Source organism: Nelumbo nucifera, chromosome 3 (genome assembly GCF_055504915.1).
Source record: "Nelumbo nucifera cultivar China Antique chromosome 3, China Antique-T2T, whole genome shotgun sequence".
In the NCBI taxonomy this organism is placed as follows: domain Eukaryota; kingdom Viridiplantae; phylum Streptophyta; class Magnoliopsida; order Proteales; family Nelumbonaceae; genus Nelumbo; species Nelumbo nucifera.
In genome coordinates, this window is record NC_142651.1 from 43494461 (window position 1) to 43521346 (window position 26886).

Here is a 26886-nt window from a genome sequence, read left to right on the forward strand (position 1 = left end):
TTTCTCTGTTTTGTGTCCCACTCTTCCAGAATTTCCTCTTCCCCCGCGGGTTTTTGGTTGTACATGCTTCATACATGTGAAAGATCCAAAGAAGACCAAGCTGGATCCTAAGGCTACAAAGGGAATATTTTTGGGGTACTCTCCTACGCAGAAGGGGTATAAGTGTTATGATCCTGTCTCCAAGAAAAAATATGTCACCAGGGATGTAGTCTTTTTTGAGTTTCAACCCTATTTCGAGTCTTCTCAGAATCCTCTTCAGGGGGAGAGTAGTGGGTTGGAAGAGGATTCTCATTCTCCCTTCTTTTTTGTTCCCATTTCAGCACCTTCCACTACTACTAGCTATAACATTCCGGGTCAACCTAGTGAGACTTCCACTATGCCAGTTGTTTCTCCAGATTCGGCTGATACTTCTGAAGGTTCCAGTAAACAAGAGAAAGAGATACTTACATACAGTAGAAGGAAAAAGGCCCCTCAACCTCATGATTGCAACTAGTTGAACTCAGATCAATCTGTCTCTGCAATCCAAGGTAATTCTGATTCACTCAATTCAGATTTGGATCTTCCTATTGCTCTCCATAAGCCTGTTCGTTCTTGTACCACTCGGCATCCCATAGCCGATTATGTTTTTTACTCACACTTATCCCCTGCCTATCATTCCTTTGTGTCTGCTCTTTCCTCTGTATGTGTCCCTTCCAGGTATTCAGAGGCGGCATCTGATCCAAGGTGGAAAGAAGCCATAAATGAGGAGATGAAAGCCCTAATGAAAGCAAGGACATGGGAATTGGTGGACCTGCCAGAAGGGAAAGGCACTATTGGGTGCAAGTGGGTATTCACAGTAAAGCACAGGGAAGATGGGTCAGTTGAGAGGTACAAGGCCAGACTCGTGGCAAAGGGGTTTACACAAAAGGAAGGAATTGACTACAAGGAAACCTTTGCCCCAGTAGCAAAGCTCAACACAATCAGGGTTCTACTGTCACTAGCAGCAAAATTCTCTTGGGAACTTCATCAGCTGGATGTGAAGAATGCCTTCCTAAATGGTGATCTTCATGAAGAGGTATTCATGGAACCCCCACCTGGATATGATGTTGGAAAGAAGGTATGTAAACTAAGGAAAGCATTATATGGTTTGAAGCAATCTCCCCGGGCATGGTTTGAGAGACTTTGTTTGGCCATGAAGAAAGTAGGGTACACTCAGAGCAGTGCAGATCATACATTGTTTACAAGGAGACAGGATGACAAACTTACAGCACTCATTGTGTATGTGGATGATATGGTGATTATTGGAAATGATGTGAGAGAGATGAAGAGGCTGAAGGAGTTCTTAGCTTCAGAATTTGAGATCAAAGACCTGGGAAATCTGAGATACTTTCTTGGAATTGAAGTTGCTAGATCAAGAGAAGGAATCTACATATGTCAAAGAAAGTATGTGCTAGATCTCCTAGAGGAAACAGGCATGATGGGGTGCAGGCCAGCAGACACTCCAATAGAACCAAGCCATGGATTACAAGAATCAATGGGTGAGGAATACTGTGATAAGGAAAGGTACCAAAAGTTGGTAGGAAAACTGATATACTTATCCCTTACTCGGCCAGACATTGCCTATGCAGTGCATGTTGTCAGTCAATTCATGCACTCACCAAAGACCCCTCATATGAGAGCAGTGGAAAGAATCCTCAGATACTTGAAGACTTGCCCAGGGAAAGGAATTTTATTCAGAAAAAACAGCAGACTTGAAATTGAAGCCTACACTGATGCTGATTGGGCTGGGTCTGTTGGAGACAGAAAATCAACCTCAGGTTACTGTACATTCTTGGGAGGAAACCTAGTCACATGGCGTAGTAAGAAGCAGAATGTTGTGGCTAGATCAAGTGCAGAAGCAGAATACCGGGCTATGGCACACGGGGTTGCTGAACTCTTATGGCTCAGGACTCTCCTTAATGAGCTTGGTATCAAGACAGAGGGTCCTCTCAAGTTGTATTGTGATAATAAAGCTGCTATCAACATTGCCAACAATCCTGTGCAGCATGACAGGACAAAACATATTGAAATTGATCGACACTTTGTCAGAGAGAGAATTATTTCAGGAGAACTCTGTGTGCCTTATACTCCATCAGAGATGCAGATTGCAGATGTATTAACTAAAGGGCTGGCATCAACGAAGTTCAGGGACATACTTGGCAAGCTAAACATGATTGATATCTATGCTTAGCTTGAGGGGGAGCGTTAGAATGTTAGAGTGATGTTCGGCTGATAAGAGTTCTTATTAGCCCATTCTTATGTTTAACTTATCTTGTAACTGGGCTTGTGTTAATGGGCCTAATCCTGTTTAATGATTTAAGTCATCTGGGTGTCCCATCACTAATCAGGGGCATCCCAATAATTTCTTGTACCTTGTACTATATTCATCTATAAATAAAGAACTGGTCGACTGGCTAGTACTGTTCGACATTCTCTTCTTTTCTGTCATTCTCTTTTCTTCCTTGCTACTTCGAGTATAGCTCTTCAGATTACAGTATGGTGGGTTGGCTTCCTTTGGAACCTCTAGTGTTTGAATCATGGGTAATTTCTGAGACTACAGGAAGTGGTCCCCGATTTTTTGGAGCCCTAAAATATTTTTGAGAAATTTTTTTTCCTTCACTATTTTGCCACCAACACCTATTTTTCCCTTGTTCTATTCTGCAACTTGTGTTCAACCTTGTGGGAAAGGATTTTGGGTGTTCAGCTGATGTTGGGATATTATGGTGTTGGTGAGAAAGATTGTTTTGGAGGGGTTGTGATCGATGGACTCACACAAAGATGTCCATATGCCTACCTATGTCTTCTTGGGAGGTAATGATAATGCTAGGGGACAGATTACTACTGTAAAACTTGATGGAACAAATTTCCTTGAATGGTCCCAACCAGCTTGGTTTACACTCGGTGGGAGAGTTAAGTTTGGTTTTCTTACTGGCAAGGAAGCTAAACCAAAGCTTGAAGATCCAAACCATTCCAAGTGGGAGCAGGATAGTCTGATGGTCATGTCATGGCTTGAATGCTCTATGCAGCCACACATTGCCCACAACTATATGTTCCTTTCAACAGCCAAGGATATTTGGGACAGGTTGATTGCCACTTATTCTCAAGCTAAAAACACTAATAGAATCTATCAGTTGCGAAGAGAAGCATGTAATATGCATTAGGGGGAGAGGTCGATTGCTATGTAATTCTCTTCCTTATAATTAATTTGGGAAGAAATTGATCATTTAGAGGCTTTGGTGTGGAAGGATCTTGTTGGTGCTGAACAATACAGGAAGTACATTGAGAAAAATTGAGTTTTTGATTTCCTCATTGCATTGAATGTTGACTATGACTTCACTAGGCAACACATCCTTCGTGCTGATATCTTGTCACTCTCCACGACATATTTTCTTGTTCAGAATGAATAGGAGGGATGCTATGATGCAGGTATAGGTGAACATTCTACGCGTATTTAATATTTATGAAATTACATAGGAGTGTCTGGGGTATTTATGTAATTGTAGCATATCAAATTCAAGACAGATTCATTAAGCCTTCTCTTCATTCTCATCTCTTTTCTAAATTGTATTTCTGATTCTCATATCTCTGATCTCCTAATCTCAAATTCAACATTGATTTATTGTGTTGTTATAATTATGGACCCATTTTAACATTGACTTGATCAGAAAAGATAACTCGTGAAGATAAACAATGTGGGTGACAAAAAGAAGATTTAGCTCGTTTGGTATTCAGATCAAGTATTGAGAACAACCTCATCAACACAGGCATGTAAATAAATAAAGCTTGCAATGCACAAAGAAGAATTAACTCATATACAAGAAAATTATCTATGCATAATCATCAAAAGAGACAAGAGAATAAATGCAAGCCAGGGACAAAATAGTTAATCTAGATTGGTAGAGCATATTACATTGGGAACCAATCTAGCTGCAGTCTGTGATAAATCACTGCTGTGTGTCCATCTACTTCCTCAACTAAGCTACCATACTGGAAACTACAGTCCCACCTGCAAAACAGGGCAGAAAGAAAGAGATATATGCCAACATGATAAAATAGTACAAACTAACAGTATTTAGATACCTTTTTTCAAGTCAACCATAAAAAATCAACATCCACCCTTTTATTTTAAGTCCAGTTTTTATTGGAAAGAAAAAAAGAGATGAGGGTAGCCTGCCCCCAGGATTTCAACAACCCTTTTATTTTCATGGATTTCAAGTCCTAGGGATGGTCACTTAGCAAATGCAATGCTAACAACATTACAAAAGCAGTAGTTTTCATGAATTTCAAAGCCTAGTGATACCTAGGGGCTCAAGATAACCACATAGTTGTGGAAGGGTATCCCAGTGACCTGATTGAGATTATCCATTTGTCCAACATTGTCAAACAAGTGTGAAGAATCCTGATATTGTACCTTATTACTATAGTCCTTGTCGTACACTATCTTGTGAATTCTTTCTCTCTTATTTTCTCTTCTTTGCTCCACAAGGGCCTTTCTGTAAATATGCATATTTCATAGAAATATATTCTGACTCTCTAGGGTGGGGTCGATTGATTCTGTTTTTCACCCTAAACTTGTTGAACTCTTTTGCATGAACTGAATGTGTGTGTGACATGGTATCGGAGCAGGTTACTCCATAGACTGTCTACTCCATGTTCACTCGTTAACCTCTCAAATCTTACTGGTTTCTGGACTCATCGACTGAATCTAGAGTTGTTTCAGTCAACCCCAATCCTGGTTATCTGTCTGTGGTTTCAGCAAGGGAGATTTTCATAGAACTCTTTGGGAAAACATATGTTCAAAGGGAAATTGTAACTGGTGTGTCACCCAGACCTGCTTTACCTACTCAGAAAATCTCATCGTGATTGGACAAGTATTTGGGGAGTTCTGATCTCTCCTCTCTTGGACAGAAGTTTCTAGAAATCTGCACATCAGGTTGGTGAATCTGACTTTTCTGCTCAATAGGCTATCCATTTTTTTCTTGAACCCTAGTTTTGGTGTCACCCTAGGGTATTCTCACTCCATAAAGGCATAAACTACTAAATTGCATTTGTATCAGTTCTGGAGAGTATTTCTTTTCTCTCCAGTTCAACAGTCCTGAAACACTGCTGGCTTGGACTATTACCACTGAGAACTATCGGGTTGGATCTGTTTTGGCATTTTCTTTGAAGGATTTTGATCCTCCAAAGTTTGACATATCTCTGTGGACTGTATAACTGAGGTGAATGAGTATACATATCTGCTGGACCTGATCTCTCTGCTATTTCTCCATATTGTTTGCTTCGGCGTTGCTGTCAAGGGTTCCTCTTCTGAGAGATTCTCTTGGTTGATTGCTGGGATATTGATTCCAGCATTTGCATAATCTCTGGATCAGGTATAGAGATTAACAAACCTTGAAACTAATTATCAGGACTGTTACTTCACTTTTTGACTTCTTTTTTGAAGGAAAAGGGCTTGAAGGATACTTAAAAGGGGGGCTGTTAATAAACCTGATGAATCAGACACTAAAGCATTTACACAAGGGAAACTTGAGAATGGAAAAATTGTCTCCTGGATTCTCAGCTCTGTTGTTTCTCACATTGCTATTCCTATGAGGAGAATGCAAACAGCCTATGAAATGTATTCTTATCTGAAGAAGGTCTATCATTAGTCCAATATGTCAAGACAATACCAAATTGAATCTGAAATATTTACCTATTGCCAGGGAGATAAAAAGATACAGGAATATTATGCAGGGTTTCTTGACTTGTGGGCAGAATATGAATTAGTTTACATTGAGCCATCTAATTCAGCAAAGTGTGTTAAGTATCTACAGAAGCACTTTGAGAAGAAGAAGGTGAACCATTTCCTCATGAGACTGAGACCTGAATATGAAATTATCTGTCCAATAATCTAGTAGGGGTACACTACCAAATTTAGATTCTGGGATTGGGAGAATTGCTGAGAGAGGAGACTAGACTTATGACTATTGCAAATCTGGAAGGGAAGCAACTTGAATTTGGGGCTGAGACAATTTTTATTGCACAAGGGAGTAAGAAATCTGGTGGAAAGGATATGTCTAAGACCCAATGTTATGAATGCAAAGGTTTTGAACATTTGCTTCACACTGCAACAAGAAGAATGTTTGCATATGCTATCAGCAACATGGTTATATCATTCCATATTGTTCTGTCCGTCCCTCCAAAGGTAATATTAAGAAGAATCAGCCACAGACTTACCAGGTATCTGAAGGACAGATGACCGATGTTCCCAATGTTAAAGGTGAATCTTTTGCTCCCATGAACAGAGAAAAGATACAAGAACTGGTATCCTCTACTATCTCATCTGCATTTTTTGCTATTGGCTTATTTGGTGAGCTCTTTGGTTATTGTTCCACTTCCTCTCATGTTTAGATAATTGATTCTGGAGCTATCAATCATATGACTGGAGCCTACCATGAACCATCAAATAAATCTTCAGACACCCATCATAAGCATATTGTTACTGCCACTGGCAAGAAACTAAATATCATTGGGAGTAATGATTTGTGTTTGAAGCTCTCACCTTCGACTTCCCTTTCCCTTACCAAAACTTTCTTTGTTCCCAAACTTACCACTAACCTTATTTTAGTTGGTCAATTGGTTGATGAAGGTCACATTCTAACATTTTCTTCTAATGGTTGTTTAATTGAGGACCAATGCACTGGGAAGGTTAAAGGGAAGGGGCATAGACTGGGTCACTTGTTTGCACTAGAATTCGAAGGATCTCAATCAGCATAATCATCTGCTTATTTTAGTTCTTCATTGAATTCTGGTTTGGGTCAAAGAAATAACATTTGGGATTTATGGCATGAACATTTGGATCACCCAAACTCCAAAAAAATTAAATTTTTGTTTGACTTTGATTTCATTAGAAATAGGATTCCCTCCTTGTAGTCTTTTGATACATCTTGTGTTACTTGTTGTTTGAGTAAGAGTCATACTTTGTCATTTCCTCACAAAGCTGAACATGCTACTTCACCTTTTGAAATTATACATAGTGATGTATGGACTTCCTCTGTTGTTTCATGATTGGGATACAAGTATTTTGTATTGTTCATTGATGACTACACCAAGTACACTTGGATCTACTTCCTCAGACATAAGTCAGAAGTTTTCCCAACCTTTCCGTTGTTTCATGCTATGGTTCAAATTTGGTTTCAATCTAATATTCGTATCCTATGCTTGGACTCAAGGGGAGAATACAATGATGGTGAATTTTTGTCCTACCTAAGAAATCTTGGAATACAAGTTCAATGGAGTTGTCCAGACACTCAGCAAAATGGTGTGGCAAAACATAAGAATGGCACATTCTCAGTGTTTTGAAAACTCTTCTTCAAGAGTTACATGCCCCATCTTCATTTTGATTTGAGGCAGCTAGTACGGTTGTGTATTTAATTAATTGTGTTCCTTCATCTGTTCTGGTTAAATTGTCTCCTCATCAAAAACTGTTTGGTTGTCCTCCCAATCTCTCCAACCTTCATGTTTTTGAGTGCTTATGTTTTGTACATCTTCCCTCTCGGGAATGTTTTAAACTCTCCGCTCAATCAATTATGCGTGCCTTTCTGGGGTATAGTCCCAACTACAAAGGATTTTTTTTTTGCCATTTTCTCGGAATGGCAATCCGCTGCATTCGTATTTCTCGGAATGCTATTTTCTTGAGCATATTTCCTTTTTTAGGAGTAGCCAAGTTATCCGCACCTGTTCTTTCTATTTTGTACGACTTTGATTCATAGGATGCTCCACCTTCAACGGTTGTGAAGGATCTTTTCGTCCTCTCCTACAAGCGATTTCGTGATTCGACACCTACTCCTATGACCCCTTCTTCCTCTACCCATGTTTCTAGACCACTTGATCGTTATGGTTTCCCTTCAAATCATAGTTCCTTTTTTGTTGTCTTGTCTTCCATAGATATTCTTCATTCTTACCAGCAAGCCATTAGTAGTCCCTACTGGAAAGATGCCATGGATGTAGAGATTTAAACCTTGCATGAGAATGACACTTGGGACCTTGTCCAAGCTCCTTCTAATGGCTCTCTTATTGGGAGCAAGTGAATTTATTCTATCAAGTTGAAATCTGATGGCTCCTTAGATCGATACAAAGCCCGTCTTGTGGCTCAGAGTTATATATAAGAGTATGGCATTGATTATTAGGAGACGTTTGCTCTGGTTGCCAAGGTCACTATAGTTGGCGTTCTTTTAGCCCTCTCTGTTGTGCACTCTTAGCCTATCTATCAATTGGATGTGAAAAATATCTTTCTACATGGACATTTAAAGGAAACAGTGTACATGAAACCCCCTCCGGGGTATGGTAGTGATCCATCTCTTGTTTGTGTTTTGAAGAAATCTCTCTATGGGCTGAAATAGGCCCCTCGTGCATGGTTTGAGAAATTCAGAGATGTTGTGGATGTCGGGTATAGTCAGAATGATTCTAATCATTCTCTCTTTGTTTGGAAAAAGGCCTCAAGGTATTATAATTCTCCTCTTGTATGTGGATGACATCATGTTGACCACAGATGATATGGAAGGAATTCAAGACCTCAAGTCTCTGCCTTATAGATTCTTTCACATGAAGGACTTGGGTTCTCTCACTTATTTCCTAGGACTTGAAGTCCAAAGAAATCATTGGGGATATTTCATTTGCCAACACAAATATGCTTCAGATCTTGTCAAGTTGTCCGGCCTTACTAATAATAAGCAGGTTGATACTTTTTTTTATCAATAACAATTTCATTAATTCACCAAAGAGGTTACATAAGCAGGTTGATACTCTCTTGGAGCTGAATGTTAAATTGTCCAAGTCAGAAGGTCCCTTACTCACTGATGCCTCCATCTATCATCAACTTGTGGAGTCCCTTATCTATTTTACTATGACTCGACCTGACATCTCTCATGCGGTTTAGGTTGTCAGTCAGTTTGTCTCTGCTCCTCGTTAACCCATCTAACTGTTGTGCATTGGATTATCCGCTATGTTCGTAGCACTTTATCACAAGTACTATTCTTCTCCCCATCCTCTCCTATCCATTTGAGGGACTATGCTGATGTTGATTGGGCAAGTTGTCCCAACATTCGTCACTCCACTACTGAATGGTATGTTTTCATGTATGATTCTCTTATCTTATGGAAATGGAAGAAACAACGAATTGTCTCCAAGTCCTCCACAGAAGATAAATACAGGGCAATGTCATTGGTGTGCAGTGAAATTATTTGCCTTAAATCACTACTTAAAGACATTGGCCATCCTATCTCTACACCTATCCCTCTACATGTAGACAATACCATGCTATAGATTACTTCTAACCTTGTCTTTCATTGAAGGATGAAGCACATTGAGGTGGATTGCCACTTTATTCGAGACTTGTTTCTTGTTGGCTCTATCTCTCTTCCTCATGTGGCCTCAGAGATGCAGATTGCTGACCAAGGCCATGATGAGATCCAGACATCTATTTCTTATGGGCAAACTGATGCTAATGCACTCACATCAGTTTGAGGGGGAGTGTGAAGAATCCTGATGTTGTACCTTATTACTATAGTCCTTGTTGTACGCTATCTTGTTAATTCTTTCTCTCTTATTTTCTCTTCTTTTCCCCACAAGGGCCTTTCCATAAATATACATATTTCATATAAATATATTCTGACTCTCTAGGGTGGGGCCGATTGATTCTGTTTTTCACCATAAACTTGTTGAGCACTCTTGTACAAACTTTATGTGTGGCATGCCCAGCATTGTCAAACAAGTGTAGAAGTTGGACTTGTTGGTTTGATGATGAATAGAAAAGATTGACAAAAGGAAAAGAAAAGCAAAGACTGGTCTATCAATACTTCCCTCACAACCAAGATTGGAGACATCCAATTAGGCTGCATGTTTTTTCTATTCTTGTTCGTGATAACCACAGGGATTCTTCTGTTTTGTTCTTGTTCGTCAATAATAGTATGATTATATTGGTATTTCCCCGACATTTATGAAAACATTAAAATGAAGAAAAAAAGGTAATTTTGACTATTTGATCATCTGGTCATTATTTGATAACTATTTTAAATCCACCACTGCATGACAATTCTTTTTAAGTTAATGCCTTTAGACAATTTTTGCCCTGTGTATAATTTGAAAACAACCTTAGACAATAAACAATAATAAGACACTAACCATACAGAAATTTAAATCTATCACAAATACCATGGAAAAAGATAATCTGCATAAACTATGTGAGAAGTTTCAGATTGAAATTGATAATAATCCAATGACCTAAAGTTGAAGTATTGAATAAAATCCATCACAACCATTAGATAGATTTTGTTTAATATAATAAATTTTACCACAAAAATGAGTTTTGTAAATAGACTCTGAGAAATACTCACTCAAACCGTCTTCCATCCATGCTCATTATAAGCTGAAATATTTCTTCACATGTAGCTTCCACCACACCCACAGCTTTCATTGCTCTGCCACAGCTCCTTGGCTACAAGTAATACAATATCCATGATATTCATCACTTAAAAATCAGTGGAATCTAATATACAGTAAAATCATACTATATAAATAAGAGTAATTATGAACCATACAAGATAATCAACTTCAAGCAACTCCTCAAAAATGCGAAGTCCTGCATATTTCCAAAAAAATATCATTAACTATTTACTGGCAATATTTTAACAAATCCAAGACTTTAATACCCTAAAACTTCCAATTACTAATTAACTAGATAGTCATGATAAGTATGAATATGGATAAACAAAAAAGAAAGTTCATAAGTGGAAAGTCACCATTCTGGCATTTGACAAGATGCCAATGCTTTGCAGAGAAAACTTTATTACAGGTATTTTTATTTGACAATTCTGAACCAAATTCTCTGGCCCAATCAAATATGGAATCAGGAGCACCTGCAAGTTGAACAAATAACAATGCTCTGGTTGAACTCCACCAAACAATTTCATGGCTATAAAATCTTGTAAAAATAGGTAAATCCCAAATTACCATTTCTTATTGCTCTTCTCTGAAATAAAGTTTGGCGGCTCTCTGCTTCATCTTCCTGTGCACTGAACCTAAGTTTTTTTTTTTTCAGAAAATGAAAGTTGCAAGTCTAAGCATAATGCAAGCAAAAGGATATAAAAAACAAAATGGTTGTTCTGCAGAAACAAATAATAAGGTCATTAAAGAATGGTGAGGATCTTTATTTTTTTAATCCACTAGTGAAAAATATCATGAGTGATGAACAAATGCATACAATGAAGGAAATAGAAGCATAAAATTATAATCACATCATTAATTCACGTGTGGAAACAGTGCCTGAATGATGAATACAAAATTACAAGTCAATATCCACACAAAATAAGAGTAACGTTCAGAAATCAGGATAGCTAGAGCACTCTTTTTAACCAACAGGATAGCTACAGCATCCAGGGTCATATCATGGTCAAATGGTATTTAACCTCAGAGTGACAAGCATGAAAATGTGGGTTTCAGTCTCAGCATTTAGTTAATGTTAAAATGCTGGGCGTTACATCCATATCCAATCCACCCCTCCCAAGACTTCAGACCACTGGGACCAAGTTATGGTAATGGCATTTAGATAGTTATAGAAACCACCGCACAGAGAGATAGAGAGAGAGGAATTGAAGTAAACATAAAAAATGTGGTATTGATGGAAAACAGAAATATATGATTATGCCATATCAGACATAAGAGTACAAGAGACATATACCAAGCCAAAAGCCATTTGACAGTTATATGAATAGAAAACTGAACCAAACAATGATATTGGAAGTTTAATGAAGCAGAATTCAGTAATCAACACTGCAAATATAAGATTGGAGCTTTTTGTTGGGAAATTTACTATGGGATGATAAATACATTGGATAATTTGCAAAAAGGAAAACCCTTTTTGCACATTTCCCCAAACTGGTGTATCCTCTGAAAATATAACAGTAAGAGTTGTTACAACCTACTAATCTCCTGTCCTTCTATTGCAGGTACTAGAGAGAGATTTCTTTTCTCCATTTGGGTGTAGGTGGACTTTTCCATTGCAGATTAGTAGCTTATTTGACCCTGTGACCTTTGTATAGCCTACGAGGAGGGGTAGAATCATATGGAGGTGTGTCAAGGATGCATTGACCTAGATGATTTGGGAGGAGAGAAATGCAAGAATTTTCGTTAAGGAAACAAATGAGGGTGCAACGTTGGAGTTTATTGTGAACAAGGTTATACATTGGGTTAAAACCATGGATATCTTTTCCCATTTTTCTTTTGATGATATTTGGAGGAACTGGGAATCTGTAGTAAAGAGTCCATTCAACAAGAAAAAGGCTCTCTCAGTGAGGGTACCATCTGAAGAAGTTTTTATAAAACTCAATCTTGATGGAAGCTGTGTAACCTGGAACCTTAGGGAATAGGGAAAGTATTCAGAAACAAAGATGGACATATTATTGTTTTATACTCAGGTCCAACCGGAGTAGGGGACTCCACCAATGCTGAGTTCCAAGCTGTGTTACAAGGGGTACAGGTTGCTAGAGATTTGAATGTTGACAAACTTCTCAATGAAGGGGATTCAAAGTTGGTGGTCACTTGATTGAAGGAGCCAGACATGGTAATATGGACTGGAGAGGTTTTCAAGACAATTAAGTGGCTGACTACAAATAGAGTTGCAAGGATTCAATAGGAAAGGATATCAGAAAAGGGGATGGCAAACTATTTAGCTAAGCAAGGGGACTAGGGATCATATGTATTGGGCTCAATTGTAATATATCTTATGCAATCAAGGCTGCATCTCACGCCTTTGGTTGGGATGCCCTGAATGTATATTACTTTGTTGTTGATTAATTAATAAAATTTTCTATTACTTACCAAGAGAAAAGAAAAAAAAAAAAAAGAATGCAAGATAAGGTAATTGCAACTTACTGACTTTCATTGTCAGATGAGGAAACAGCCCTTCCATCATCAATGCCAGATTTATATTCAAATAACAAGGTTGATTTGTGACTATTAACATTCAGTGACTCTTGATGCTGCAGTGGATGAATATACAATCAGTCCTTAAAAAAAGTGCATATTTGCAATTGTATAAGTGAAGATTAAGAAATACATAAATGGTTGGTGGAGGAATATTGCTGTCCAAAAATCACAATAAGAGTACGAAATGCCAATGAATAGTATTGAATACATCCACCAGTAAATAGTAGATGTTTCAAATGAAAATGCTAGAAAATCTATGTAGGAAGATAGCACATTGTATTGTCACCCTTGAAGAATGGAGAACCTGATCAATGACATGCTGAATTTTTTCCTTCCACATCAGTGCCTCCTGGATGTTAAATGCTGCCATCTGAAACAAGGATAAATCTGACATTAAAGAGCAAAAAACCCATAGATGAAAGCAAATCTAAACAGTACAGTTACATACAGTTGATCACCTACAACAAAATCAAAATAAGGGGAAAACAGGTTGTTAATCCTGTGTAGTAACAGTCTAGTAAATTAGTGAAATCCTTGCCATATTAGTTACCTGTTATTGGTCTTTTTGGGCCTTGTTATTAGTCTTTCTGGGCCTGCTTTAGCTGTTGTTATTGTTGCTGCTATTGTCTGTTAAGGAGTGTTTTGGGCGGCAGGGGCATAGATGTCATTGTAGATCTTTTATGATAAAAACATATAAATATTAAATCTGGTTGGAAGAAACTGATTTGATCTGCTCCCTTTCTCTTCTCATTCTTCTTCTCTTCTCCTACTCTCTTCTTTCTTCTAGTTTTTCTCTTCATTTTTCCTTGGTTTTCTTGCTGAATCTGCACCAGAATACTGGCTGACTGTGAACAGCACCAGCCATCTTGGTATCAGAGCAAGGTTTAGGGCTTGCTAGGGTTCCCATGTAGGCTTCTTCCAGCCGGATACATGAGGATGTATTAGGGCTAGATACTTCAATCTGTTTTTCCTGATTCATGGAGGTTTGTTGGAGAAATTTTTGCTGCCCAAGATCTGCAATCTTGGGGATCACCAATAACCAGGAAGAATCAGAGTTCTTTGGATCAGATTAAGGTTTAGGGGCTAAACCTTCAATTGGTACTGACACTCAGTGGTTTCTGAGTAGGGAATAGTTCTTTTCAGAGATTGACAGCTTGTAGAAAGTGATTGGGATCTTCGGGAAGGAGCGGCTGAGTCTTTTTGGTTTTCTCCCTAGGTTGGTTCTAGGGTTTCTACTGAGAACAGGTCAGTTCTAGTTTTTTGACATCCCATTTACTTCGACTGTTCTGGTTTCACTATGGACTGTTAAGGGAGTATTGGATTACTGCATAAGCTCTGTTTCAGTCAAGGTTTTTAAAACCGAACTGGACAATGAACTGGTCAGGGGTCCGGTTCCCGGGTTGAACAGTCCGACCATTTGAACCGAACGGACGGTCCACTCTGACAAAAAAATTTAAAATTAAAAAAATTTAAAAGTTAAAAACAGCCAAAACCATTGGACGGTTAGAACGATTTGGACGGTTCGAACGCCCGAGTCAGCGGTTTGCTGACCAAATCAACGGTTTTGGGGTAAAATGGAACCGGTCACCTGACCACTTCCTGGTTTTTCTGGTCCGATCGTCCGGTCTGGTCTGGTTTTGAAAACCATGGTTTCAGTTACCTTCTTAAGTATTTGTGAGGTCTTGGTGGTGTGATTAGTATGGAGATAGTTGAGAAGGAACCAAAATCCTTTAGAGAATGATCTATGGGGTCTGGGAGTATGTCAAATAATACCTTTTGGATTACTTCTATAAATTTGATGGCACAAATTACCTAGAATGGGCCCAATCAGCTATGGTGGCTATTGGGGGAAGGGGGAAGCTTGAATATATAACTGGAGACACAAAGCAACAAGCAAAGGAAGACTCGACTTATGCTAAATGGGTTTAGGAAAACTATCTAGTGATGGCTTGGTTGTGCAACTCTATGTAGCCACACATCAATAGAAATTACTTATGGGTGAAGACTACTAAGGAAATATGCGAGAATATGAAGAAAACCTACTCTGATCCATGCATCCCACCAGATGGTTTTAACTCACTTTGGAGTAAAAAACAAAATCTCAAATTTGATAATGCCAAGGAGTATTTTGCAAAACCCTTGGCCTCATATCTACTTGAGTATGGGGTTATCCATCAGAGTACCTGTCCTCATACACCTCAGCAGAATGGAATAGCCGAGAGAAAGAGTAGACACATTCTTGAAATTGTTAGGAGCATCATGCTAAATTCTAATGTTCCTATTCGATTCTGGGGGGATTCCATCCACACAACTATCTACCTTATCAACAAAGTTCTTTCACTGGTTTTAGACATAAAAGCTCCTTTTAACCTATTGTACCCTGATAAGGACCAGTGCACTATTCCCCTTAAGACCTTTGGATGCACTTGCTTTGTTCAAATCCTTGGGTTTCAACATTCTAAATTTGATCTTAAGGTAGCCAAGTGTATTTTTCTTGGGTATGCACAAAATCAAAAGGGGTATTGTTGTTATGATCATTTTCCCTGGAACTAGGTTTGTGCATATGGATGTTACATTCTTTGAGGATGGCCCTTACTACTCTAGGACTTCACCTCAGGGGGAGAGTGGTGAGCAGGGTGTTTTTGCTTAGGAAGTTCCATTGCCTATTCCTGTCAATGAAGGGAAGTGTTAGTGAGGGGGGCTGTTAGAAGTAGAGAGTTGAGAGTGTTCCACAAACGATGGTGGAAGCAAGTTGGTTCTAGTAATAAACAGTCCAAGCCACTTCCGGTCTCCTTTGTGGCACTAGACTTAGGTATTTCACCCTTTGTACCCACAACTATTGCAAATGGTATGCCTACCACTACCATTGAACCTCACCTTCGCATAGATGATCTTGACCTTCCTATTTCAATACACAAAGGAAAGCGTCGTTGCACCTCATCTACTATCCATTGCATCTCTTAGTTTCTTTCTTATGACCATCTCTCACCATCATACAAGTCCTTTTTGGTGTCCATTGCTTCTGTACCCATTCTTAGGACTGTGCAGAAGCCCTGGTAGTACTTGAGTAGAAGGGAGCAATGAAAGTTGAGATAGATGTACTTATCAAAAATGATACTTGGGAGCTAGTAGATCAACCAAGAGGAAAGAACCCGGTTAGGTGCAAGTGGATATTTACAGTGAAGTATAATGCAAATGGCTCAATTGAAAGATACAAAGCTTGACTGGTGATTGCTAAGGGATACACAGAGACTTATGGTATTGATTATGTAGAAACCTTTGAAACAGTTGCCAAAATGAACACAATCAGAGTGTTGTTGTCTCTTGTTGCAAACTTCTCATGCTCGTTGTTCCAGATGGATGTTAAAAATGTTTTCCTAAACGGTGATCTACAAGAACTATATATGGAGTTTCCCCCAAGCTTCTATAATGAAGACAGTGGAAAATTCTACCGATTGAAGAAGGCCTTGTATGGCTTGAAACAGTCTCCAAGGGCATAGTTTAACAGGTTTAGACATTCCTTGGAGAAATTTGGCTATGTACAAGATCAATCTGATCACACTCTCTTTTTCAAGAAAGCAAGTTCAGCCTTAACTCTCCTGGTTGTATATGTTGATGATATTGTGGTGACAGGCAGTGATAGTAATGTGATTAATTCAAGATATCAGTCATTTATTGACAGTTTATTCTTCTGATAGTTTTCATGACTGCAAAGATTGGGTAACAATGAAAGCTTCTTGGGCTCAATTGCATTGTAAAAAGCAAAATAGGTTAGAATGCTTTTTTGCCAGCCTATACTTCTGGGCATGTACCCTACTGTATATAACTCATTCTTTCATGATTTAATAAAGTCTTAACTTCTAATTGTGCCAATAAATAAAAATTGTGGCCACGACCAAAAAACTCCGTGGTCTTCTTCGGCTTTAATTTGGTAAGGTTGGCTAACTCCAGCATATGACCATCTCATAGTCTATGGCAACCTATTTGAGTGTTCAGTAAACAAAGGCTGATAACAGAAATTACGACAAGTAATAGCATGCAATTACACAAAAGGTAAAATAGAGGACAAAGAACTTGATAGGATTTCACAAAGAGAAAGCAAATATCACATACCATAATCCGCTGGCCCTTCTTCTTATTGTAAACTGACAAAACATAAATCATCTGCTCAACAAAATAACAAAAAAAAAGGTAGTGATCAAAAAGAAATGGAGAAGAGATGCCTATGGAAATAGAAAAGTAAGAATATCCAGAATCAATGCATTATAAATTAAAAAAAAAAAAAACAGATTAATCATCAACAAACGAACATCTAGGAGTACACACTCTAAATAGTATCTTTGTTTCTGGGAAAAAAGTAGTCAATAAGCTTTCAACGAAGAAAACAATCAAACAGATATCTAGGTTAGATAATGACACAAGTTAAAAAAGCATGTGTAAAGTCAAGAAAATTCTGCACAGTACCATCATTCCTGGGGTGATGGCTTCAAGCCATAAATTGACTTCTCAAGTCTACACACTTTACTTTCACTTCCAGGCATGGTTTCAAATGTCGCCCGACATATGTCGATGTCGAGGCTCACCGACATGAAAATGGATGGTAATATAAAAATTACATTATTCCGGTCAACATTTCCTATATTTCGGAAATGTCGACAAAATCGGTCCAAATAACAAAAAAAAATGCAGTTTTTCCTATTATGTCGACGGGATGTCAACTAATTTCAACAAGATGTCGACTAATGTACATTAATAATATTTCCATTAATAATTTCTATTTAATATTTCAAACAAAATATTTATAAAAAAGAATTAACAAAATATAAAAACAAAAGAATAAATTAATTACTTTATAATATAAAACATAAAATATTTTTCAAGTAATAAAATATTAACTAGTTAGTATTTTTAAAAATATTTATTAAAATCAGAAAATGTTTATTAAATTTTATAATAAATCATATTCTACATTTAATATAAAAAATCAGAATAAATTTAATAAATTTTATACTAAATCATAATTTAGTATAAATTTAGTACTAAAAATCATAATAAATTCATTAATTTTTATAAGAAATCAGAATTTATCATAATCTTAATACTACAAAAAGGAGAATCAGTTTATTAAATTTATAATAAAGCATAATATATTATAACTTTAATATTTAAAAAATCAGAATAAATGTATTTCTATTTACTAGTGTGAAATAAATACATTAGAATTTATAATAAATCAGAATTAAAAATAAGAAAAGAAAATATCAGATAACCTTGTAAAAACATCAAAATGCATAATAAATCAATAAATCATCATTTACTAATTTGTTATTGATCTTAGTTTCTTAGCTTTATATAATGGTTGGGAATAAGATAATAGTCTAGAAATATGTGTTCATGCTTCTTTTATCATTTTACAAAATATCTTTGCATATTTCCACATATTTCATAACATTTCCACAATGTCTCTAATTTTTACAATATTTCCCATAACATTTCCGACATATATCCTATATTTTGGTAAGCGACATTTCCATCGACATCGACATTTTAAACCTTGCTTCCAGGAACAGATACACCAAAAGGTGGCTCCATATAGACTATTGAGACTATGTATTGTGAGCAGGGGCTTTTTGGTCTTTTAATGTTTTTTTTTTGTATTTGGGTGCCCATTCAAGGGCATTTATTTAACTTTATGCAAATAGTATAAAAATCACTTTTTGGGTTGTGAACAGTAACTCACTCTACTCTTACAAAGACTTCTTCTCCTCTTTACTTCTCTTCCTCCCTATTACTTGACAACTTGGCATCAAAGCAGGAAGGGATCTTGGAAGAGTTTCCTTTGTTGACCCCTGAATCTAGGCAGAATTGCTGATGTCAAACCGCCACTGGATGATGCCAGCAATCCGTACAAATACCAGCGACAACCCTTGAAACTGGTTGAGTTTTGTGTGCCCTGTTTTAAGGGAGTTTTTGGTATGATTCTCATCGCCATTTGGTGCTTCCTTGATTTTTCATAGATTTTCAAATCAGAAATAACAGAAAAATATACATTCGATGTATGGTTTTATATTTTTCTGAACCATGGTTAATTTTTGGGAGATTTTATTGTCCACATAGATTGCCTCCAACTTCAGCTTTGACTTTCTGTTGGCTTCCAACAATGTGTTGACCTATGTTAATGGGCCTAGTATGTACTGGTTGGATATTGGAGTGTTGTAGGGCTGTTGTGTAGCTTGACCAAGACAGATAGAATCATCTAAGTACGGACTATTTATGGAGTGTTCTCATGTAATGTAGATACTTCTAGTGGTATGATAACCCACTGTAAAACTTGATGGAACCAACTTTCTAGAGTGGTCCGGTTTGTCAAGCTTACCGTCGAAGGAAAAGGTAATCTAGGGTTCATTACAAGCAAAAAAGTGAAGCCAATTAGCCAAAATCTGATTATTCCAAGTTTGCCAAGTTGGAACAAGATAATTCTCTAGTCATGTCATGATTGGTCTATTCGATGAAGTCACATATAGCCCGTAACTACATGTTCTTTCCATTGCCAAGGACATTTGGGATCATGTTAATGCTACGTATTCCTAGGAAAGGAACATTGCTCGGGTCTACCAACTCCGAAGGGAAGCTTGCAATATGCATTAGGGGGAGAGGACAATGGCTATGTACTTCTCTTCCTTACAGTCTCTCTAGGAAGAAATGGAATATTTGGAGGCCATGGAATGGAAGAATCCTGAGGATGGTGAAAATTACAGAAAATATGTTGAGAAGAACAAAATTTTTTACTTCTTGGCAGTTTGAATGCGAAGTATAATTTTCCTCAGCAGCACATCTTGAGTACGGATATTGTTTTTCTTGCCACGGCATACTCCTTGGTGCAAAGAGAGGAGAATAGGAGGGATGCCACAATACAGATTGAAGTTGGCAAACATTCTGCTAAACCTACACAAAGTGTTAATGGATGGGGTGTAAATGAGAAGACTGATGAAGTGGTGTGCGAGTACTATAAGAAACCAAAACACACTAAGGACCAATGCTGGAATTTGAATCCCCATTTGAAGCTTGCGAAGTTTAAAACAGCTAAGAAAGGAAATGCTCATCTTGCTATTAGGGGAGTTGATTGTCTGTCCCCTTGTGTTCAAGCTCCTTTACATGATTCCTCTGATGTGATGGAGAAGCTCAGGAGCCTATAGACTCAGCTTGAGAAAATTGGGTCCTTTAACTCTATGGGCTATAGTAATCTTTCCAGTGCTTTTGCTAATCAGGTACTGGTCTTTCTTGTCAATCCTCATCTCCTAGCTCCTAGACTGTGGACTTTAGAGCTAGTACTCACATGACTGGTACGCCTTCCCACTTTACCTCTTATAAACTGGCTCCAGGGAAAGATAATATCACTGTAGCTAATGAATTTTACACTCCAATTTCTGGTATGGGTGAAGTTAAGATTACTCGTAATCTTTCCCTAAGCTCTATTCTTCATGTTCCACAGTTGCACAAAAACCTTTTATCTGCTAGTTCCCTTACCAAATCCCAAAATTTTTCTATCAATAACAAAAACTTTATACTAAAGAAATGGATAAACAATTATAACATCCAAGGGGAGAGGTAAACTCTCTTAGCCCTCCCCAAAAAGCATAAAATTACAAGCAAACCCACAAAGACTGAGCCCTTCCCACATCCTGTTTGGCTAGAGCATCAGAAAAGAAGTTAGTAACTTAGTACACCTTTTGACCCTGTTACAAAACTGATCTGTACTAGTTTCAGCCCTAGATTAGCAGAAGAAAATATCACTTTCTCTAGTCAGCCAGATATCAGATACAAAGATGCTTATGCCCATAATTAAGTATGGAACATAGTACTTAAGCCTAAACATAAAAGGCATTACACCACACTACTAATATAAATTGAAATGACCAAACTAGCCCTGTATACCCGACTCTAACACTCCCCCTCAAGCTGGTGAGTATATACCATATAGTCCCAGGTTGTTACAAATGTTTTTTTTTTTTTTTTTTTTTGAAAAGGTAAGGTAATTTATTAAAACAAGAACCATTACAAAGGAGCCTAGGCCATTAGAGGCTGCCTAGAGCCACCACAAATTACAGATACAACCAGTTCTGAGATCTAAACAACAGACTCAAATTCTGATTTTTAAACACCTCCGTTGCCAACCCATTAACGAACAGGTCTGCCCATTGTTTATATGTCCAGTACTTATTACTCCACTGAGCACCTTTTCTCTCACAAAGTGACAATCAACTTCTATATGCTTTGTTCTCTCATGGAAAACTGGATTAGATGAAAAGTTGACTACAGCTTAGTTGTCACAATAAAGCTTCGTGGGGCTATCAATTGTATATCCCATCTCTTGTAAAATATTCTTCAACCATACTAGTTCACGTGTAGTGTGTAACATGGCTCTATATTTAGCTTCCACATTGTTTCTTGCTACCACAATCTACTTCTTACTCTTCCATGTCACCAAATTGCCTCCAAGAAAGGTATAATACCCTATAGTGGACCCCTCTTGTCAGATATTGAACCAGCCCAATCAGCATCTGTGTGGCCCTCTATCTTAAGACTTCATCCACTCTTATATAACAAACCACGACCTTGAACTCCCTTCAAGTACCGGACAATCCTTAAAACTGCATCCCAATGTGGAATCCAAGGGTTCTGCATAAAATGATTTACTACACTGACTACAAAAGATATTGTAGAGATAATGGGCCGAATAGCCCTTAGGCACCGTTTGGTTTGTGGAAAGATTTGGGTGAGATGGGAAAAGATGGGATGGGATGGGAAAGTGTAAAAATTTACTCTTCCATTGTTTGGTTTTATATATGGGAAAACAATGAGAAAAGCATTGTGACGAGAGGAAAGCGAAGACGAAGAACAGTGCCGCTGGTCACCATTGGAAAGCAAATAGTGCCACCGGAGACAGTAATTCGCCGGCGGAAAGCGAAGATGATGAATGGAGATGATCCTGGTCACCGCCGCTGGTATTTCCTGTGTTCTTTGTCGAGAAGACGATGAACAATGCTTTTTTTGGGTGAAAAACGGAAGAAGAAGAAGAAGAAAGAGAAGAAGAGGGGAGAGAGGGAGGAAGGGAGTGGCTGAGAGGGGGTGCTGCCGCTACTGCTCTGTTTCTAGGTTCGAACGGGGAAGGGGAGGTAGCAAATTGCCAATGGTAACGGAGAAGGCATTGGTTCTCTCCCTCCTCTATTCGTCGTCGTTGGTTCTCTACAGTGGTTTCTCACCATGATTTTGGAATCTGGCATCCCACATTTTTCTCATCCCATCCCTCCATTTCCCTCAAAACAAATGAGAGAAAAAGGAATATTTTTGGAATATTCCCTTTTTCTCATCCCCATCCCACAAACCAAATGGAGCCTTAGTTTCTTTGTTTCTCCTTTTATGTTATGTTTATGACTTGTGTTAGTAGGTAGTGGGCCTTAGTTATGGACCTATTTTCTCTTTTTCTATTGTTTTTTGTTGTTGTCTTTAGTGATGGACGCCCTACTAAGAGAACTCATGTAATTGTCCTTATTTTTTACAACAAAAGGAATAAAAGAGATCATAGGGGCTAAAGAGAGGTTTTGAACTACTCTCTCTTCCTCATTTTCTTCCATCTTCCCCTATCACTTCTCTCTCTTCAATCTCCTTCTTTTCTCATGTTTCTTTTCTATTAATTCAGATTATTGCAGGTGTGATTTATAACTTGGTATCAGAGCAGGTTCTCACCTTCTTTTCTTTCTTCACTCTCTTCCCATACATAGTATGTATGGAATTTATCGACTGATAAAATTTTTGAATTTAATAAAAATAAATTTTGTTAAAACTTATAAAAGAGTAAAAATTATTAATATTTGGTTATCTAATCAATTTAATAAAAATAATTTAAGAAACTAATTACATATAATAAAATAACTATTTATCTTGTTATTATTGATAAAAACTATATTTATAAATCCATTTAAGTTCAATATAAAAATAATTAATATTAATAAAAGTCAATAAAAAATTTTACTAATAAAATTTTTGAATTTAATAAAAATAAATTTTGTTAAAACTTATAAAAGAGTAAAAAATAATAATATTTGGTTATCTTAGTAAATTAATAAAAATAATAAGATAAAATGAAAATGAATATCATTTTAAACATACAAAATTATCTAACAATAATAAAATTAAAAAGTAAGAAAAACAAATAAAATAATAAAAAATAATTCATATTCATTAGTTTTAATTAATTTAAATCCCATTTAAAAGTTGGTAAATTAAAATTAATAAAGTTTTAGTTGGGTTTTACACGGACTGGCTCAACCTACTTGGAATAGTTACATTGTACTCAAAGATAAGATGATGAAGAATAGGGAAAATCTATGATACCTGAAAGACATAATAAGGATTTAGAAAAAGAAAGGAACTCACATGCCCATGGTGTGTCTTCAAGCCCCTGTCTTCCACCCTACAATTCCCATCAATGAGAATGGTTTTTGTTGGGACCTAGAATATACAGAGCACAGAGTTAAAAAAAAAAGGGATCATGAAACCTAGAAAGATTACACTTAGCAATAATAAAGAAAGGGCATAAGTATTTAGAAGTACCGTAACTAATGTTCCGGCAATTAACTAAGAATAGAGCAACTGTTCCTCAGATTAAAAAATCATAAAAGAAAGTAAGGCAAGAGGCTCACAACATTATCCTCTGGCTTCTTCTTGTAATAAGCGAGAAGCCGAGGTTCAAGAACGAAATACCGCATATGGATGAAGGAACGGCCAATCTTCTTCCGGCCATATCGCACCATCCACCCTTCGTGAATGACCTTCGACATCGCTACCTCCATCAAATGCTCAAAAACAGCACATTGATCCACTACCTCATAGTCAAAATGAACCCCAAACAAATGCAAAAATTCCAAATTCCAGAACCAAAATGTTCTCAACTTCAGAAGATCGGAAACAAATCCAAAGTTATTTCAGATAAATAGATCTAACAACCAAAAAAGCGATCACTAGTTTCCAGATAGTACATTGCATCTACCAATAAATCCATCAATTCTGCACAGTCGACCCGCTCATCGCACCATTCACAACAATGGCATGAAAACCAAGGCTGAATCATCAAACACAGGTCTTATTTCCGACAAAATTCCTTAGTTTCAAACCGAAATTTCTGAGGAAGCCAGTGGGTTTGTTGTCCGGTAATCAGAATTCCAGAGAACGTACGACCTATACCTGAATCTCGCTGGATATGAATATTCGTATTTTAGAGAAGAACCAATAGACGGGTGAGGTAAAGAGGAACTGCCTGTGCCATCAAAATTTTTAAATAGGGAGGAAAGAGGCAGAGAACAAAACGATGTTTATTTTTGTTTCCCTTTTCGTGTTTATTTCTAAAATGCCGTCGCTTCGTCAACGTCAGAAGTCAGGAATTGTTTTCCGGCGAGAGAACCCGGCGACGCTGCGGGAATTACAGACTTCTTCGTCCGATGTCTATTTTGATTTTCGAGAAGGCAGATAAAAGGTTTTTACCTTAGGGTAAATATGTCCCAACCAATAACGAATTTGGGGTCGAATCCCACTTTTACCGCGGTTTCTTTTTTTTTTTATCGGAAAAGGCAGCGTTGGTTTCCTATTGAAAGCTTTGTGTACATGCATGACACGTTGTCATAGTTGTGGGGTAAAATAATAATTTAGATCAATATTATTTTGATGCAGGGTCAGAATTTGTAATTAATGTTGGGGTAGGTGCCAGTTGGAATTGATGCCAATTCAGGGGTGAGGTGTTAGTACATAAATTGTGAATATTTAACATTTTGAATATTAATAGATCTAGTGGGATTCAAAAATCTACATTAGGTTTATTCGTATTTTCCGTTATATTTATCAAGAGAAAAATTATCTAAAACTCATCATTACTTTTGACATTTTTTTTAAAGTCACCACAATTTTTCATAATATCTAATGAACCTATGTCACTGATCTTTTGTTTTTCAAAACTCATCATCCTTTAAAGCACGTTAATATTCATTAACAGATATCGTCTATATCAGCATAGATACAATTTTTTACCAAACTGCCCCTAAATGGGTGAATTGACCTTATTAAACATATTTTTAACAATAAGCCCTAAGATGAACCAGGTTGGGTTGCCAAAGATTCCCAATCAATTGTTTGAATTCTTTCCTCGCACATGGGTTCACGTCCTTGAGCCACTTCATCGCCACCGTCCCAAGGCTTTCTTTTCCAAGCATCTCCGCCGATGCACAGAGCAGGTCCTTGAGCTGAACGGGGAACGGGGAAAACGGGCAGAGGGGTTTACCTGCCCAGAGCAGGTCCTTCAGTTGTCGTTGTCAGAGGGCAGAGTTGTGGAAAATAATCTTCAATCCGTGAGAGCATGGTTAGGCGTGATTTTCTTCCCAGGGGATTTGGAATCATGATGAGGTGGCCTTCGGTCTTGCAGCTACACAAGACGGAGGGGCAAGTGGAGTACGCTGAATTTCTTCACTTACCAAATAGGAGAGATTTACAAATTTTTCCAGTTCGCAAGGAAATTCAAGACCAAATGATCGAATAACTGGAAAGACAACAAATTTCTCCTTTGTCTCCGGTAAGTGTCAATGGTTATTGTTAGGAATTCTTGTTTTGAATTTGAACATGGTTGAATTTGTGGCTGAAGTTTGTGATTTGGTGTTTCAGAGAGTATACTTTGAGGATGAGAAGCATTGACGTGGCAAAATGTTGGTCGTTCGGTGGAGATGGGAAGGAGAAGAAGAAGAAAGAAGAGACTGAGAAGTTTCTTCTGTCGTTAATGTGTTCGAAATATCAATGGTGGAAGGACGAGCTCGAGTTGGTGAGATCTAAGGCAGCACCAACGAGGGTCATCGTTCCATCGTTGTCTCCCCCACCGTGGATGGAGAACCTGTAAATGAACAGACTGGTAACGGGCTCCTAGTGTTCCCCGCAACACTTCTCAATCGAGCTCGCACTCCAATTGGAGAAACCAAAAGGTGTGGATTTTCTGGTGAGCATCCATCGGTAGAAGCTTAAGCAAAGTGGATTTTCCACTGAGAATTTTGTGTCAGAGGCTTTTTTCAAAGTGATTTTTTTTGAGAATCTAGTGGAAGGAATCCAACAGCAGCGACAATTAATTGTTCTTTCTTTAGTCTAAAGAAGCAGGAGCAAATCCGATGACCGGCTTTACTCTCATCAACAACACCTATGCTGATCAGAGAAGAAGTGATGGAGAGATGGAGGCGAAGAGCTGGAGACAGAGAAGGGAGGAGACGCAGAGGTTGGGGGAAAGGGTTATGTTTGATTGTAATAAGGGTGAAATGGTAATTTGTTAAAACCTTTTAATATGCTTAACGTCAAGCTACTGGCATGGTGAGTTTTGAACGTTTTGAAAAGTTGTGATGGGTTTAAGAGAATTCAGAAAAAGTGATGGGGGTTTTGGTCTTTTGGAGAATTTCCCTTATCTAAATGCATGAAGTTTCTTGATATTTATCTCATCCATATTCTTTCGCATCAATCAATTATGCCTTAAGTTTCTAAAAAAAAATCACTTTTCTGTTAAATTAGTATTTTTTTCTCTGTATTACCACTTTTATTCTTGAGTTTTGTATAAGTTACTAACAAGGGTATTCTATCGAAAAGTGATTTATCCACATGTAAAAAGGGAAATATTTATCTACAAAGTGGCTCAATTTTTTTCCGAGGGAAAATGCATTTTTCATGAGTCATACATTTGCATTTGATTTGTAGGAAGATTTTGGTGGGATGGGAAATGATGGAATGGGATGAGATGAGAAAGCGAAAATTGATGGAAATTTTTCATGTTCTAATAGTTCTATTGTATTGTCGCAAAAGGGAAAATAGTGGAAAAATCAACCCTAA

The 26886-nt window shown here is 37.5% G+C and overlaps 1 protein-coding gene and 1 long non-coding RNA gene across 4 annotated transcripts in view; one reads left to right on the forward strand and one right to left on the reverse strand.

The window, feature by feature from the left end:
* LOC104612898 (protein ENHANCED DISEASE RESISTANCE 2) overlaps positions 1-24516 on the reverse strand; it is a 58411-nt gene extending 33895 nt beyond the window's left edge. The window contains exons 1-10 of one of the 3 annotated variants that reach the window (XR_016084198.1): positions 23685-24516; positions 23419-23493; positions 17095-17145; positions 13268-13351; positions 12928-13034; positions 11008-11075; positions 10797-10913; positions 10596-10636; positions 10392-10492; positions 3929-4024 (exon numbers count right to left, since the gene is read on the reverse strand). Coding sequence is in view for 2 of the 3 variants with exons in the window: in XM_019200394.2 (XP_019055939.1) it covers positions 3929-4024; positions 10392-10492; positions 10596-10636; positions 10797-10913; positions 11008-11075; positions 12928-13034; positions 13268-13351; positions 17095-17145; positions 23419-23493; positions 23685-23834 (890 nt within the window). In the remaining variant the exon portion in view is untranslated. The remainder of the gene's footprint in view (positions 1-3928; positions 4025-10391; positions 10493-10595; positions 10637-10796; positions 10914-11007; positions 11076-12927; positions 13035-13267; positions 13352-17094; positions 17146-23418; positions 23494-23684) is intronic. The other 2 variants (XM_019200394.2, XM_019200396.2) reach the window with 2 other exon arrangements.
* Positions 24517-25238: 722 nt separating this feature from the next.
* On the forward strand, positions 25239-26455 carry LOC109115862 (uncharacterized). The gene is made up of 2 exons (XR_002023531.2): positions 25239-25600; positions 25690-26455. It is a non-coding gene; the product is annotated as an uncharacterized LOC109115862 (long non-coding RNA).
* The last annotated feature ends 431 nt before the right edge of the window (positions 26456-26886 follow it).